This window comes from Odontesthes bonariensis, chromosome 12, assembly GCF_027942865.1.
Source record: "Odontesthes bonariensis isolate fOdoBon6 chromosome 12, fOdoBon6.hap1, whole genome shotgun sequence".
In the NCBI taxonomy this organism is placed as follows: Eukaryota; Metazoa; Chordata; class Actinopteri; order Atheriniformes; family Atherinopsidae; genus Odontesthes; species Odontesthes bonariensis.
In genome coordinates, this window is record NC_134517.1 from 6,417,213 (window position 1) to 6,433,519 (window position 16,307).

Sequence of the window (16,307 nt, forward strand, 5' to 3'; positions counted from 1 at the left end):
AGATAGATATGGAAAAGGAAGAAAAAATTACCAACGTCATTTGACCTGCAGCAGCAGTCATTATTTCCCACAGTTCCTAAGTCTGGAAAATATGCAACATACAAAAACAACAATATGTAGCCTTCAAGCACCATGTAACAACAGTTTGGGGCATACTGCCAGGGCAATCATCCCATAGTTTTCCCACTGAGGTAACAAATCCAACTGTGCAGTCTAACCAATGGCTTGAAATTGTGTCAGTTTAAAAAGAAAAGACAAAAAGTAACACATTAAAAGACACTTACGACAATGTTGAGCTGCTGCAGACACAAACATCATTATCTTCTCAGTTAAAGTAAGTCTCTGAATCTCTACTGGCTTTGCTTTATGCACCTTAATACATAGCTAAACAGGTATGCAGTGTGATGAAAGAGCATCATGCAGAAGTGTCTTTTGTCTCTGCATCATAAATCAACCGCGTAACTGCTGAAGAACCTGTCTGACTTGACCACTGAAAGTACACGGGTATAGGTGCTATAAGGCTCCTGGGTTTTTAAGAAGGACCTCACTGTTTACGGTAACATTTAAGAGCATTTTTATTCAGTTTCTTTAAACTCAGTTTTTGATCGGTTTCAAATCCCAAGAAATCTGCCCTGATCTTTCGCAGCTTAATAGCTTAACAATCCACAGTGTGTTCCAGCCATCTGCCAACTTTGAAAGTCGGCTGTTGTTGAGTAGTGAAAAAAAAAAGTATGCAGCAGTTTTATCAGAGCGTTTTCACTCTTCCTGTTGCAGCTGAAAACACTGCTAATAAGAGCTGGGGAGTGAACCATAACAATTCCAATGGGGGCCATAAAACAAAAACAATGCGCTGCAGATGGGGGAGGGAAGAGTCCAAGGCAATTCCGTTATAGATTTGTCCCTATGTATTAAAAATTACATATAGGAGTAAATTTTTTATGAATATATTGAAAACTACTTAAAGAGTTCTTCAGCAGCTTTCCTGCAAAGATTTTGAATTCAAAGAATGCAAACTAATCCCTATTGTTTCTGATTAATAATGTGAATTTTTCATGATAAGCTTGGGTGCAGAATCTGTTCTACTTGAAACGATTTGAAATCTGTAGGGTGACAAAACACTGACATGCTAGCCAACCGCAAATCCTAGATTCAGTATTTTGGGACCGCAGATAGTTGCGGGAGCACAGGTTTAGGGAAGTTGTACCGGTGTTGCTTAGCAACACAGTAAATGGATCATTTTTAACTGTGCTTAAAACTTCACTGTTGAGATAACAACTTCAAAAAGTGTGACTTAGAGTGGCTTAGTGTGACAAGTGGTCATCTTTATCAAGTGCATCATTTCGGTTGTACTTGAAATCAACCGTTAATACATAAGCTTTGTAGCGTAGTGGCTAACCTTAGGTTCCAGTGATTGTGTGATGGCTTCAGGTCGGTTTTAAAAGAACAATCTTTAATCTTAAAAGGCAACTTTTTTTGTCAGAGAAATGCCAATGTGTCAGAATAATTTCAGTGTCAATTGAACCAATGGTATTAGGCAAAGTGTTCTCATTTTAATATTATGTGTACAGGGTGAAAATGAAATGGAAGCCCAAATTAAAAAAAAGAAGCCAATGAGATTTCAACAGATACTGACTTCTCACAACACCTAAGCTAATCTATAGATTTTTGTTGTTAGTTTACGTAAAAAACCCAATATGTCACTGAGATCAAACAGGCCACATGCCTCAGCATGTCTCTTCAGGAATGGAGGATAGATGATTTCAACATATTTTCAAAATTACTCCGAGGATCTTCCCTTTGTGCAGTGCTTCCTTTAAAATCAAAAACTACTAATGACCTCAAGTTTTTGGCGGTATAATGAAAAGAATGAGAGACTTCATTAGTCTTATAGTTTAGTTCAACATCTAATTTCTTGACACAATAACTGGACAACACAATGGTCTCATCCAGAGAAAGATACAGATGCCATCCAATAAGTGCGAAACTTTTGGAGCAATATGTTTAAAAACACAAGAAGCTCATTTAAACATTTACAAAACAAAAAAATATATACTTTTCTCTAGCTGAGACACCAACACAGCTAGTAAACAGTAAAAGTGCTGTCTCTTTCTAGTACACACATACATATTCTCAGAATAGCTATCTAATAAGTTACTGCAGGTACTAATCAAGAAAAGAGAAATAACAAAAAAAATAGCAATAAAACGCTTAAAATCCATCAACAAAGCTGGTAACTTTGCCAAGTTTGATCTCTTCTTTGTTATGGGAAAAACTATGAGCTTCACCCATATTGATTTGTTGGATGAGAGGTGATTCATGTCGGTCTTAAGATATTCAGTATGGTGATACCATACTCAGACTCCTTTCATTGACAGACTGCTGCTGGGTTGTACACACTAGCTTTCTGGACAGGTTATTTTCAGCTGATGTAATAACAGTGCGTGTGCTGAGGTGGCTAAGTGGCCCTGAGGGTGGATTAGCTTCATTAGTCTTAATCACAACATGACAAACGCCACTGGACTTGGATAGTGACCTGGAAATACTTCCAGCTGAGTCAAGAGTCATAAATATCTGCTCTGAATAGGAAGCCTGTTGTCCACTGAATGAATACTACAGAAATCAGTTTCTGACTACAACTGAAAACAAAAGGTGTTAAATCATTATCAACCCAATAATGTGAGGCTTCTTGAATGGGTTTTGTTGTGTTCAAACAACCAAAAGATTAAGAATAGGTTTCTGAAACCACAGAGAAGTCTTATCTGTTACAAACATTCACGCCAACCTTATTTATAGACTAGATAAAGCAGCTCAGCAATACCTTCCATACAAGGAATTCGTTAGCTAATGTTTCTGAGTAGGTCACAAACACACAGTGGATATTAAAAGACACATAAAATAGTGGGAAAAAATGTAGCACCGACTTTACCTTTATAAGTGAAGTACATACAATAGCTCCAGCATTCACCATAGGGTTGTGGGGTTTATCTGCCAAACAGCAAGAACTCAGTTAGCATGCTGTAGAGGATCATAGTGCACACCTTCAGTCTAAAGCTTTGTATATAGACAGATCAAACATAATGAATCAAGTACATATTGACACATTGACTAAACACATTATAGATTAAAAAGACAAAACAAAAACGACATCTCATTATACTTGGACAATGACAATAAAGGCATAGTTGTCTATCTGTTGCTGTATGTTCCCTTTAATTAAATGACAATAAAATACAAGGATAATGTATTCAGTGTATAATTTTGCATTGAAAGTTTCATGTTCAAGTGGCCACATATTAAAGAATGCGCTCGACTTAAACTAAGAAAACCTGTTTGTCTGTTCCTATGTCTGTTTTGTTGTATGAAATTAGTTCTTATCCCAATGTCCAAAACAACCTCATAGAACAATGGCACAATTAGAAATTTAGCCAAGACAAATTTGGATTTACAAATATCTGAATTTATTACAGTTGTTTCTGCCAGGCAGAATTATCATATTGGCAGTAAAACAACTAAATAAATAATAAAAACTACGATCACGCAAAATTCAAGGTGGTTTTTTAACTGTTTTGAAAACCATCGCGTTGTTTGTTTCTTTCTGACAGTGGCGACAACAACAGTAATATCGTCTCTTCCGACTTCCGGTTCACGACCCCGGGAAAAAATCTCGAGCATGCGCAATGACTGAATGTAAATGTAAATATAATAACCCATATATTCCCAGAGGTTAAAGTCATTCCTGCGGAAGAGCTCTCACCATCCTCTTCATGTGAATGTCTACGACAGCTGGCTAATATGTTTTGATGACTGCAGGTGGATAATTATCTGTGTTCACTCTGTGACAAAGTCTAAAATGATCCAGGGAAGACCTTGCAAAACAGGAAAAGCATTGATCTGAAGAGGAAACCCTTAAAGTCTTTCCTTTTTCAAACATCATGTGGCTTCAAATGAGAGAAAGCAGCTGCCTTGCATTTCCAAAGCCTCTTCTCTAAAGTGTGCTCACTTCCTGTTCGCTTTAATAGCCATTCTGAGTCATTTCCATTATTAAGGAGAAAGCTTTTCTGCCTCAAATCTTTAAAAAAGTTTGAGAACAGCACTTACATCAACCACATTTCCTAAATAGTGTTTGAATCTTCTGCAAGGATATCCCAGCGGTTATACTGTGGTATAAAGGCGGTAGCATGGTTGCCGCGTCTGTCACGGCGGTGTCGCACCGTGACGTCAAAATGACGTTTCAGGCCTGGCGCTTCCCTTGAAAAGACGGCGCAGCGCGTTGTCGTGCACCAGTCGATTTTTGTAACTTGGCGGCGCCGAGCACAACGAACCGGATGGACCGATGTGAGACCAGGCTCAGTGAGGAGGTGCGTTTGTACAGGCAGCTGTACGAAACTGCAGTGAAACAGCACAGGGACCACGTAAACTCCCCAAACTGGTGCACAGAGATTGGCAGAACTTTGGGGAAAGAGGGAGAGTTCTGTAAGAATGTGTGGAAGAAGCTACGGGACAGATACGTGAAGGCAAAGAAGAGGGCAGAGACTCTGTTGATGCCGGGGGCTTCAAACCTTCCCCTCTTTTAACTGAATTAAAAAATTAAAATGATCCGAAAACTGCAGCAGTATCATTAATTACAGTATTCCTGCTCTTGACAGTGGCATTGTTTTCTTCTCCACTTTCGTGGTTGTAGAGTAGAGGTAACCTTCACGTAGCAGCGCCACCTCTGTGACGGAGAAAATTGCAACTACTGGCGTGCAACGACTTGCGCCACTATATAGGGTCCTATGGCGGGCACGAACTCGTGACGTCATCAACGCGGCAACCATGCTAGAGCCTTTAGAGGATCAAACTCAGGATGTGACAACAAGATATCTGCAACTCAAGGACCAGCCAAGGGATTTCCTCCAAAAACTCAGTCACTACTTTCAATCTGAAAACAATTACTGTTCAATTGTTATTTTAAGTGGGAGACAGCAACTTAAATTAGTTCAACCCCAACAATGTTGCCATGCAGTTCAATCGCCCTTCTTCTTGCTCTCCTTATGCTATAGATAGAAAAGTTAATCAATGCTGATAATTGACGATATAACTCTGTGGGTACGTAGTGACAGACTGCTGCCCCAAGCATTACTGTGGTCATCGGGGAATGTAGTAGTCTGAAAAAATTATTAATGTTGCTGGGTAAAATGGCATTCACAAACCATCTACAGCTTTTCCATGGCTTACATAAACTCAGTTCCACATTTACAGACTGCATACCAACAAAAAAGTGTAGCAGTTTGTATAGCAGGGGGATGCAAATATACCCTTCAGTTCAAATTCCATTTTCAGTTAATTGATTTAAATATCAAGATTAATATGAAAAAATAATAAACATGAACTTTTTGAGCAGCTGCAAGCCAGTTAACACCACATAAATGATCCACTATCAAACACGCATTAGGTCAACACTGGATTATTTCAAGAAAGAATTGGTCATATGAGTTTATTCTTCAATCACATAAGAAGAAAAGTAAAAGTGGGAAAAAATAACTGACGCTGAAACCTCACCATCTTCATCCAGAAAGAGCTTATTAAAGCGGAGACCGCTGGGCTCCTTCCCAATGAAGCTATGCACATACTCTGTGCCATGGTCATGAACAGCAACAGCATACTTCAAAGGCTTGACACAAGACTGCAGACAGAACGGGACTTTAGTGTCTCCCACTGTGTGTCTGTAACAGAAAAAAAAAAGATAGCATATGAAAACAGAAACCAAACTGGAGGAGTTATAAAACAAGTAAGCACTCATTAATTAATAAGAATGTCATTGCAAATCCATACTTTATTGTGAGTGTTAGGGAAGATTACAGCGTTATAACAAGACTGCATTATCTTTATGACTTAATTTACACAAAAACACTGGATGGATGGAATTTTACAACAACCTATCAGAGAACAGGTTGATGAAAACACCTCATGTAATCATGACACAACACTTCCGATTATTATCTATCTGCACCAGTTAGTCATTTCTGAGTGTCTATATAGATGAAACACTAAAGCCTGTACATGATAACGCAATAGCATGCAATAAATCAAGTCAAATCGTAACCTAAAAATTTGTTTCACTACACTTTTAACCAGTGCTCCAAATATTCTGTCTGGCCCTTGACATGGAGTAGTCTAAGGATCATTAGCCTTCATATGGAAAGTCAAATTAAATACATTTCACCACCAGTTCATCAGTTATATTTGAAATGTAAAAATAACTGTCAAACATAGGTTTAAAAAAAAAAAAAGCTGTTAGAAGTCCACATTGAAATCAATGGAAGCAATTTCGTAATTATTCTACTACAATTAGTGTGACCACAGTGCAGTTACACATGAATGCTCACAGCAGAGTATCTTAGTGCCAACTTTGATATACCAAGCAAGCAATTCTTCAGTTCTTATATCCTGCTTATGACTTTGTCTCACCTCTGTCCATCAACTGTGCACAAGGAGACTGCCCATAAGTCAGGGCTGAATTTGGCAAGCTGGGGAATGTAGTCTGCAACCTGAAAGAGAGGTAAGACAGAGGGGAGAGTGTGTCAACCCAGCAGTGTTTCACCTTACACTGTTGACGTCTGCTGAGGCTCAGGCTTCAATGGAAAGCCACAGTCCACTAACAATGCACAATAAGAAGACTGACACAGCTTAAATCCTCATCTGCACCGAAAAAATAAATAAATTAATTAAAAAAAGTCCACCCTCAGACACATCCACCCTTAAGCAAAAAAAATTCCATCAACCTTTTCTCATGTGCAACTTCAAAATCTGCATTTAAAATCCTTGATGACAACATGAAAAATGAAAAAGAGCCTTTCCCGTTTTTCCTTAGTTTAGTCATTTCAGGTGCAGATGGAATGCCATGGCAAAACAGCCTCAGTATACTGGAACCGATGTCTTCTACATCAGCTGGCTATGTATGGATTAGGACTCAGCTGACTATAGGCCACCTTTGAAGAAGACATTTTGACTTGTAACAGGAGTAAAAGCACAAACTTTGATAGTAAAAGAACATTAAGACAGAGTTTACATTCCGTCAACTGCAACTTCATTCATTTTTTTTAAAATTTGATGTCCTTTCTGATATCAGAAACTAAATGTCTCTTAAATCTTCAAAAACAAAAAAAAATGTGTCAGAGGGACATAACTAAACAACAACAGGAAGGACTCTTACTTACAGATAGATCATCAAGTTATAAATCTGAATGAAATAAAAAAGCTTATTCCTTTGGCAGTTACAAACCCCTCTCTTGACCTTTTGACAGCACTCACCCCACACCTCTTCCACTGCATCACCGCCTCCGCCACCTGCTCCCAATCTGACGGCAGACACCTTTGCCTCATTTTTTACTGACAAAGTTGCAGTTTACCAAACTGCCCACATCCGAACCTTCTCTAAACATGTGTGCCACTAAAGCAGCATGCAGAAGTCCTACTGCATCATTTTCTTCATTCACTCCTCTCACTGAAAGATGTGTATCTAAACTTCTCACATGTAGCGGTCCTACTACATGCCCGCTGGACACTGTTCCGACTAATCTATTCCAGTCCATTGCTCCTTCTGTAACTGCAGCAGTCACACATGTGATTAATGCATCACTGACATCGGGCACATTTCCTACCACATTCAAGCAAGCTCGGGTAACACTGCTGCTCAAGAAACCTTCCCTCCCTGAAACTCAAGTGGAGAACTATCGGCCGGTCTCTCCCGTTTCTGTCTAATACCATTGAAAGGGCGGTCCTTAAACGGGTCACAGATTACCTCTCACAAAATAACCTCCTTGATCCAAACCCATCTGGGCCACTCCACTGAAACGGCTCTGTTGGCTGTGACAGAAGCCTTAAAAGAAGCCAGAACGACAGCTAAGTCCTCAGTTGCGTTTGACACTGTCAACCATTGTATCCTTCTGTCCATACTCTCCAGCATGGGCATCATAGGGAGAGAACAATACCTCACTGGATGGTCATTCAAAGTATCTTGGCTTGGTCACACTTCTGCAGCGCACCACGTCGCCGCAGGGGTCCCCCAAGGTTCAGTACTGGGACCTCTTCTCTTTGCCATATACACCACCTGACTGGGCCAGATCATCCGATCACATGGCTTCTCATACCAATGTTATGCTGACGATACCCAGCTCTATCTGTCATTCCCACCTGATGACCACACGGTCTCAGCACGAATCTCAGACTGTCTCTCTGGCATATTGAAATGGATGAAAGCCCATCACCTCCAACTCAACCTCTTTAAAACTGAACTGCATGTCTTTCCAGCCAAACCAAGCATACACCATAGCATCTGCATCCAAACTGAATCCCTATCTCTTGCTCCATCAAATGTCGCTTGGGTGTCATGATTGATGACCAACTAACCTTTAAAGATCATGTTGCCTCCGTTGCTCGATGATATCGCTTCGCATTGCTAAACATAAGACAGATCAGGCCACACCTAACCCAACCCAGCTCCTGGTGCAGGCCATGGTTATCTCCCACCTTGACTACTGCAACGCTTTCCTAACTGGTTTCCCAGCCTGTGCTGTGAAACCGCTACAGATGGTACAGAACGCAGCGGCATGTCTGGTCTTCAATCAGCCGAAAAGAGCACACGTCACCCCTCTATTCATTGAACTGCACTGGCTACCAATAGCCGTCCGCATCAAATTCAAGTCACTGATGTTAACCTACAAAGTCCTTAATGGAACGGCTCCAATCTACTTATATGCTCTTAGGCTTATGTCACAACTCGGTCACTCCGGTCATCAAAGTATTGTCGTCTGGCAGTGCCTACACCACGCTTAAGACAATCCAGACACTTTTCATGTGTCATTCCACGATGGTGGAATGACCTACCAAGTGCTACAAGAACCGGGTTTTTCTCTTTGCTCTTTAAACAACCAAACATTTCCGTAGCTAGCAGGAAAGAGATGGCTCAACAAACAGAATCAGAGGAAAATACATCAGTAATGTGTGAAAGTAGCAGGTAACTCTCTGCAATGGAGAACACCACAATGATACTTTTGACATGTTCAGGAATGGACCGCCCAACCACCAATACTCAGAAGACAGCTTTAGAACACAATGCACCAAACTGTCAGAATAGACTGATGATTATGAAACTATATGCAGTTAAATAATGAGTATGAAAAAAAATAAAATAAATAGTCATGGATCTACGGACACACCTGTCCTCCAGAGAGATTTTTGGCATTCTCATAAAGCTCGTCAATATGGGAGGTGAAGGACTGGAAATCGGGGATGACGAACTTCTTTCGGAAGGCCTGTGTGAGCAGGACAATGTTGCTCTGGACACACCTGATGAACAAACGACAAACAGCATGCTAAAATACAGTGACAGCATGCAACTGAAGGAAAAGTTTGTCAACCAAGTTAGCAACTCTGAAGTCTGACAAACTTCAATGGAAGTTTATAGTGGTTTTTGATGAAGAAAGATCATTGAAACACAGTGACTCCTTGATTTACAGGGCGCAATAAAGAACACAGCCTCAATTACATTTCGTTCCAGATTGACACCATAAAACACACTACCAAAAGTGAAACTAAATAATTATGTGTAATGACAAAAATGTATTGAATGCTTTGTTAAGACTGGAGTGAGTAAAGGTATTTTGGAAATGTGATAAAAATCACAACTAAGGCATGTGATGTAGATAAAAGATAGAAACATGATTAGCTTTACTTTTTAAACAGGTGCCTGTCGAGTGTAACGCCATCTGAAGTCTTCTTCAAAGTCTCTTTGAGGGTGTCCATGCACTCCTTCAGGCGGGGATCTCCAGTGCGAAGCCCTGTAGCTTTAAGTGCCTAAATTAGTACAGTAAAAGCAGAAATGTAAAAAAACTGCACATTAATACAAACAAGCTTTTCTTTTGGAACACAAAATATGTATGGGCAACAACCAAAAGTCTTGTTAAAGCAGTTCTCATTGTGATCACTGGTTTGTGATCACTTGGATAAATGTTAGAGCATGTATTACTGCAACAAAGCACCCTGCTGAACTGAATATGAAGGACTTACTGTGAGAAATTTGTGAGCAGGAATCTTCTCTTTACCCTCTGCGACTGTGTAGAAGAGCAAATCCTCCAAACTGGGAAGGATTCCTGCATTTCTTCTCCTAGGTTAGAAAATTAGAGAACAGTATTTGTAGAAGACTCAGCACTGCCAGTGCATTACTACCTGAGAGGTAATAATGCCCTTTAAAAGTACCATGGATCTTTTAGATTTAAGGTTATGTTGACAAATACAACAACAGTCTGCCAGCCAGGTTGATCTGCAGCTGCAGTGCCCTTCAGCCCTTTCTATCATAAGCCTAAGCCTATGCCCACCTGTCATGCCAATATAGACAAAAAGCTAATCTCTAGCTACTGATAGTCTTATCACATTAGTAAGGAATTCCATCCACACATTAGAAATATACAATCAAAACATGAATTGAATTATCCAAAGAGAATGTGTGTGTTTACGAGTGACAAAAGGCCTAATAATGCAAAAAGAACATCTTCAAATGCATCCCAGATGGCAGGTGGACTATCAGGTGGACAGGACAACAAAGTTTTATCGCAGTAAATAGGAAGATAATGATGCAGATAAAGCTGAACGTGCTCAAAAATGTGCCAGTCAGACCAGTCTTGATCATAACGAAGGTTATGAAAGATAGTGAAAGCTGAACTACACTATATGCACCGCAGAATGAGCCTGCATTTAAACAGCAAACAAGACATATTACTGGATGTATTGGAATGGGAATCTAAAGGGGATTTTTTAATGTGAAGAAGAACATTAAAAAAAGTGGCTCAATATAACGGATAACGTTCCAGACCTTCTTCATAACATAGTGATTAAACAACAAAGTAGCTTCAGTCAGAGATTTCTTCACCTCAGCAGCTATAAGGACCGGTAGAGAAGGTTATCAATATCCACAGCAATAGCCTTGCACACTGACTCTTTATAATAATTCTACAATGACTATTGAGAATATATCAATTATACTGCAGCAACATAATTTCTCTTTAGGGATTAATTAAGTTGTTTTTTTAAAAACTGCATGCCGTTTTATTTTATTCATGACTCACTGTTTTTTATAGCTTTTGCAACCACTGCTAAAATTGAAGTACAGAACACAAACTCGTGTATATTTACAGTACAATTCATCAACCATCACTGAGAGGTGATCTCAGAATTTAAAAACATTTAACACTGCATAAAACCATCACTGAATTAATTTTGGTGATTGGTTACTTGTTCTGTATCTAACACCCTTGTGCTAAATGTCATTGCTCACAGTTTTGAAGGCAGTGTCTGGAGTACCGTTGGACCCAACCTAAATTCCAGAAATTCTCATGTCTTTAGTGCTGCCCCAACCAATGTGGCTCTTGGATTAATAAAGCAAACACTGTGGCCTGTTCACACACTGGTCATGACACAGCAGCACAGTCTGCAGTGGAGCAAACTCGGCTCATTAGCTAAAAAGCACTCAGGCTTTCCGATACAGGTTTGACTTTTACAACATTGTTGCAAAATTTTAAAAATCCACTGACATGAAGATATGGGAAGGATCCAGCTTTGTGAAATAAAAAAAGTTCATCCTAAATGATGGCCTCATGTTGCCCATAGCAACAAAAACCTTTCACCCAATCCCCAGCAGTGACTGTGGCTAACACTGCCAATAGGTAATGATTCCATTTGAAGGAACCTTTAAAAATAGAACAACTTTTTATCTAAAGCTAAATTAAACTTAAATGCTTCCCACTACTCAGATTGAATACCTCTCACTCAGTGAAACAGTTGCCACATCAGCATTTGAAATGCTTCATCTCCTCTTTTTTCAACATATTTCCTGTTCCCTACAGAGTAAACACAGCCAAGGTAACCGCATCTGAATGTGTTGGAGATCCACTGAAATGCTGTCAGTCAAGCATACATAATTACAAGAGTGAGTTATTGACCAGGCATATGTTACTACAAAAGCTATTTCGAGCATTGAAATTAGCACCAGGATCTAAGAGTCACAAGGCAACAGGTAAACTAGCCTAAAGGCACACCAATGTGCAATATTCATTGATGAAACACCCCGACTGATGGCAGGTTTAGGACCATGCTGAGTGTAAGCTAAAGCAAAAAGTGGATCAACCATAACTGAGACCCAAACTTCTCCACCACTTCAGGTGATAACCACAGAGAAATTATTCAAGATTGTGAAAAGCTCATTCGGCACCATCAATTGCTCTTTAGTGGGTGAGGTGCGTTTGCTTTTTCTAGGGTGTGCACTTTCTGCTCTAAAATGAGAAAGGGCCACAAGTCAATGCCGTCTGCAGAAAACAGGACACAATTGGGTAATTTATGGGGCAGCAAGTCTGCCATTAAAAGGCTGACAAACAAATTTAGAACATCTTGCAGTCTGCTGGAGAAGAGCTCTGTCATCTGAGAAAATAACTGCATTAATTCTGTTGTGTTTTTCATATATTCATCTCAAGGAAATAACCTTAATTTAACATGGAAATCATTGTAATACCCATAGAGCTTATAGTGTACTTGCTTATTCAAGTGTCAATACAAACAGTATTGTGTATATACTTCTGGAATTCTTTGTGTTTCCAGATTTTTTGTGTTTCCCCGCTACGTCTTTGGGAATCCCCACCCCCGACTTCTTCAAACAAACCAGCGTGAAGCAGCGGGGGGGGGGTTATTCCCAATGACGTAGCGGGGAGTGTGCTTCGGCTGTATTTTCCGCACTGGAAACTAGTCCCAAACCGACATGAGCAAAGTAAACCGAACCTTTCGTGTAGATTTAGACAGTCATTTGCACTCGATGTGAAAGTACACCACTCACACAGTAATTAGAAGGTAAATCAAGTAAATTAATTCACGTTGGGCAAAATATTTCGAGTGGCGACGCTGGCGACGCTAGCATGTATGTATTACGCGCAACCAAGCAGTGGTCAGTGCTGTGAGATTCGGACAATGCCTGGGTCGCCAGGAAAACGCTCCCACACACTTATTTATGTCTCGGGAATGCGGGGATACACTTAATTTGGCCTGGGGGTGGCATATCCCTTTAAGCTTACAGTTTCAAAGTTCAGTTCCACTTCTTCAGTTATTAGTTTAGTAAATTCGCTGCCTATAAAGGCTAATATTTGTCTTTTAAAATATTGCTGTAAATTTGTGTAGGCATGTCCCGCAGTCTAAGTGCTGAATTCACCCAATTGAGTGACATTAAAGCGATAATGTGTGATATTTCACGGACAATGAATGTCTCCATGTCGCTCCGCCAATTTAAAACTACGGGATTTGTCATGTCATCAGCTTCGCTTTCCGTTTCCACATTGGAAACGGAAAATGTGAAGCTGATGACATGTCCTTCTACAAATCCCGTAGTTTTAAAATGGCGGAGCAACATGGAGACATTCACTGGAGTGTAACCACAGCCCTTTTACAGACAGCCGTTCCACTTCCTATTCGCCCCATTATAAAAAATTTGGCTGCAGTTCAGTTGATTTTCTCTGGGGGCGCTGGCGAGCGAGTGCAGAATGACCATTTTCCATAGGGCTGGCGCTAATAACTCAAAAAATGTCCCCGCTAGCGACTGAAACCTGAAAATATTACTGTGATTTCTGACAGCGGGATGTAGATTTATATCAAAAGTACAATAACCTGGCATTTTGCTAACGGAATCTGATGAACGCACGGCAGATTACGACCGGCTGCTTTACGGCACTCGTCCACTGTGCCAGAGTGCTAACCTGGTGCTGCTAACAACAACCAAAGCTAAACCAGAGGCTAGTCAGAGAGTATGTAAAAGGGATGTGCTGAAATCTGTAACTATTTGAGCTAACACCTCTCTGCTAGCTCAGCGCTAGGACTGACCATGCCGTAAAGTGATGCCACATGCCTGACGTCACTCGTGAGGCAATACTGACAATAAATGTGTATTTTAAAAAGATCTAGCGAGTCTAAAAAATCAAACCAAGTGCCGTTTGAAAGGATAATTTATCCTTCCTTTAGGAAAATGAAAATAAAAAAATATAAAAAATTCTATCCAAAGCAATGGCTGGATCTAATGTGGATTTCATAGTACCACCATAGAGTTCGGCGTGCTCTGCACTGCTTCGTTGGCGCCCCTAGAGTGCAGTACCACCCGGAAATAGCCGCCAGTTTTCCCTCTCCTCATAATAGAGACTCTCTGGTGTAACACTCTAATGTACATTCGTATGCTGAATATAAAGAATATAAGAACACTGCACTTTTGTGATGGAGGTAATTAATAACGATTGAGGTAATACTTGTGAATGATAAGACTCAAATTTGTTAATAGACAACGTGAAATATTACACATTATGGCTTTAAACACAACATCCACAACCCCGCGCTAAATGTCAGGTCCTGAAAGCACATGGACGGTTCAGATATTCGAAAATAAAATGTGAAATAGCAGTTACGGATCATTTACAATCAAAAATCCATAACGGCAAATATTTCACATCCTATCCAGACAGCTCACTACAAAGAGTTGTAATAGGAATACTTGAGCATACATTTTATATCCAACATTGTGGAAATCTCACCAAAACTTCCAGTGACTATGTTAGTCAGTTCTACAATTAATAGATGGCAGCTTCACTTAGTGTGCTTTCATTTGGTGTTACGAAACGCAAATAAAACATCAACGCTGCCATTAGTGATCAACCAGAAAATATAACCAAATAGGAGGCAGTTAACCATGTAGCGAGACAGCTTGCTTTAACCTGCATTACACTGTAAAGGAGAACAGGGACAACATTACAACCTGACTACTGACTACTTAAAAACTGTTGCACCACGCTTCGCGTTATCTTAACATTATCAAATGGCAAACAAAACATAAAAGCCAGCAAGGCCAGCCAAAGTCTCGTTTAATTTTAACTAACAAACTCGTGTTCGTATTTTAAAAAAGCCGTAATAATAAGATGCTGGGCAGAAAGCCACCGGAAGGCTCCAGCCTCACATGGAGCTGCTGCTGTCGGAGGTAGGCCATAACAGTAAGCTTGTAGTGTTCTTGTGTATAACTTTGAACATTTTTCTTGGCTAGAAGTCTTTTTTTTTTCTTTACTACAGACAAATGTATATATTCTAACAAGAGGATAATGGATTAGTTTGTTTCCGGAGCGCTAGTTATGACAGTGTGAACTATTGAATAGTTTCTAGCAGTTGACTATCGCTGCATCCGTTTGCGCATATATGCGTCATGACTCACCATAACCCCCAGCAGGAACATTATATCATGGAGACAGACATTCCAGTTCCTAAAAAACACCTGAAACGTACTTATCGCTGTCTTCGTTCCCGACGCTATCCTTCTTTAACTGCTCGTCCAGTTCCACGGAGGCACCTTCAGTTTTCACGCAGTAGGAGCGGAACGGAGCGGCGGAGGGCGCGGCGCGGAGCGCCGGGTGGTGCGCAGCAGCATGGAGAACCTTCAGCTGAGGAGATATAGTTTTGACATCAATCGAGATAGCACGAAAGCAGTGGTGGTGTGGGGTCGGTAACCCAGTCTTCTGTCTGTAGTAGGGAAAGGGACGCTTGAGGGTGGCTTCAAACAACTCCTTCAGGACTGTCGAAAACCTAAAATGTAACATTTCAATCCTGTCAGGCAATGGGAGAGAAATGTGTGGCTCTAAATGTGTCCTGTTGAAAGTAGTGGGTTGGCTGAGTCTACCAAGAGCAGTGAGTGTCTCAGAGGCGGTGACTCAGAGACACCGGTGTCCAAAAATAAATAGAAGCGCACGTCAACGCCCCCCGCCGCTCCCATTGGTGGAAATGGTTCCGCTTTAGCTTTTTCTTCTTGTTTGTCTTTTTGCACCAGACACACTTGGACCTACATTATCACATTGCTGCCCTCTGCTGTTTATTATTTCAGTGGCGACTGTCCAGGGTCTACCCTGCCCCTCGCCTAATGACAGCTGGGATAGGCTGCAGCCCCCATGCGACCCTGAGTTGCATTAAGCGGGTATAGAAAATGAATGGATAATATAATATAATATCATATCATATAATATCATATAATATGGCTGCACGGTCGGTGGTGTGGTGGTTAGAACCGTCGCCTCTCCCCGTGTATGCGTGGGTTCTCTCCGGGTACTCCGGCTTCCTCCCACAAAAAAAACATGCATGTTAGATTAATTGGTGTCTCTAAAATTGTCCTTAGGAGTGGATGTGAGCGTGTGTGTGGTTGTTTGTCTCGTTTGTCTCTGTGTGGCCCTGTGATGGACTGGCGGCCTGTCCAGGGTGTACCCAGCCTC

General features: G+C 40.6%; 1 protein-coding gene across 3 annotated transcripts in view; it reads right to left on the reverse strand.

Annotated features, from left to right (window-relative positions):
- LOC142396357 (glutaminase kidney isoform, mitochondrial-like) overlaps nucleotides 1-15,780 on the reverse strand; it is a 32,401-nt gene extending 16,621 nt beyond the window's left edge. Inside the window, exons 1-7 of one of the 3 annotated variants that reach the window (XM_075478984.1) lie at nucleotides 15,334-15,780; nucleotides 10,051-10,147; nucleotides 9,716-9,837; nucleotides 9,201-9,330; nucleotides 6,451-6,530; nucleotides 5,542-5,705; nucleotides 2,927-2,985 (exon numbers count right to left, since the gene is read on the reverse strand). In XM_075478984.1, coding sequence (XP_075335099.1) covers nucleotides 2,927-2,985; nucleotides 5,542-5,705; nucleotides 6,451-6,530; nucleotides 9,201-9,330; nucleotides 9,716-9,837; nucleotides 10,051-10,147; nucleotides 15,334-15,644 — 963 coding nt within the window. In that variant the 5' untranslated portion in view covers nucleotides 15,645-15,780. Of the gene's footprint in view, nucleotides 1-31; nucleotides 2,794-2,926; nucleotides 2,986-5,541; nucleotides 5,706-6,450; nucleotides 6,531-9,200; nucleotides 9,331-9,715; nucleotides 9,838-10,050; nucleotides 10,148-15,333 lie in introns of those variants that run through there. The other 2 variants (XM_075478985.1, XM_075478986.1) reach the window with 2 other exon arrangements.
- Between the last annotated feature and the right edge of the window lie 527 nt (nucleotides 15,781-16,307).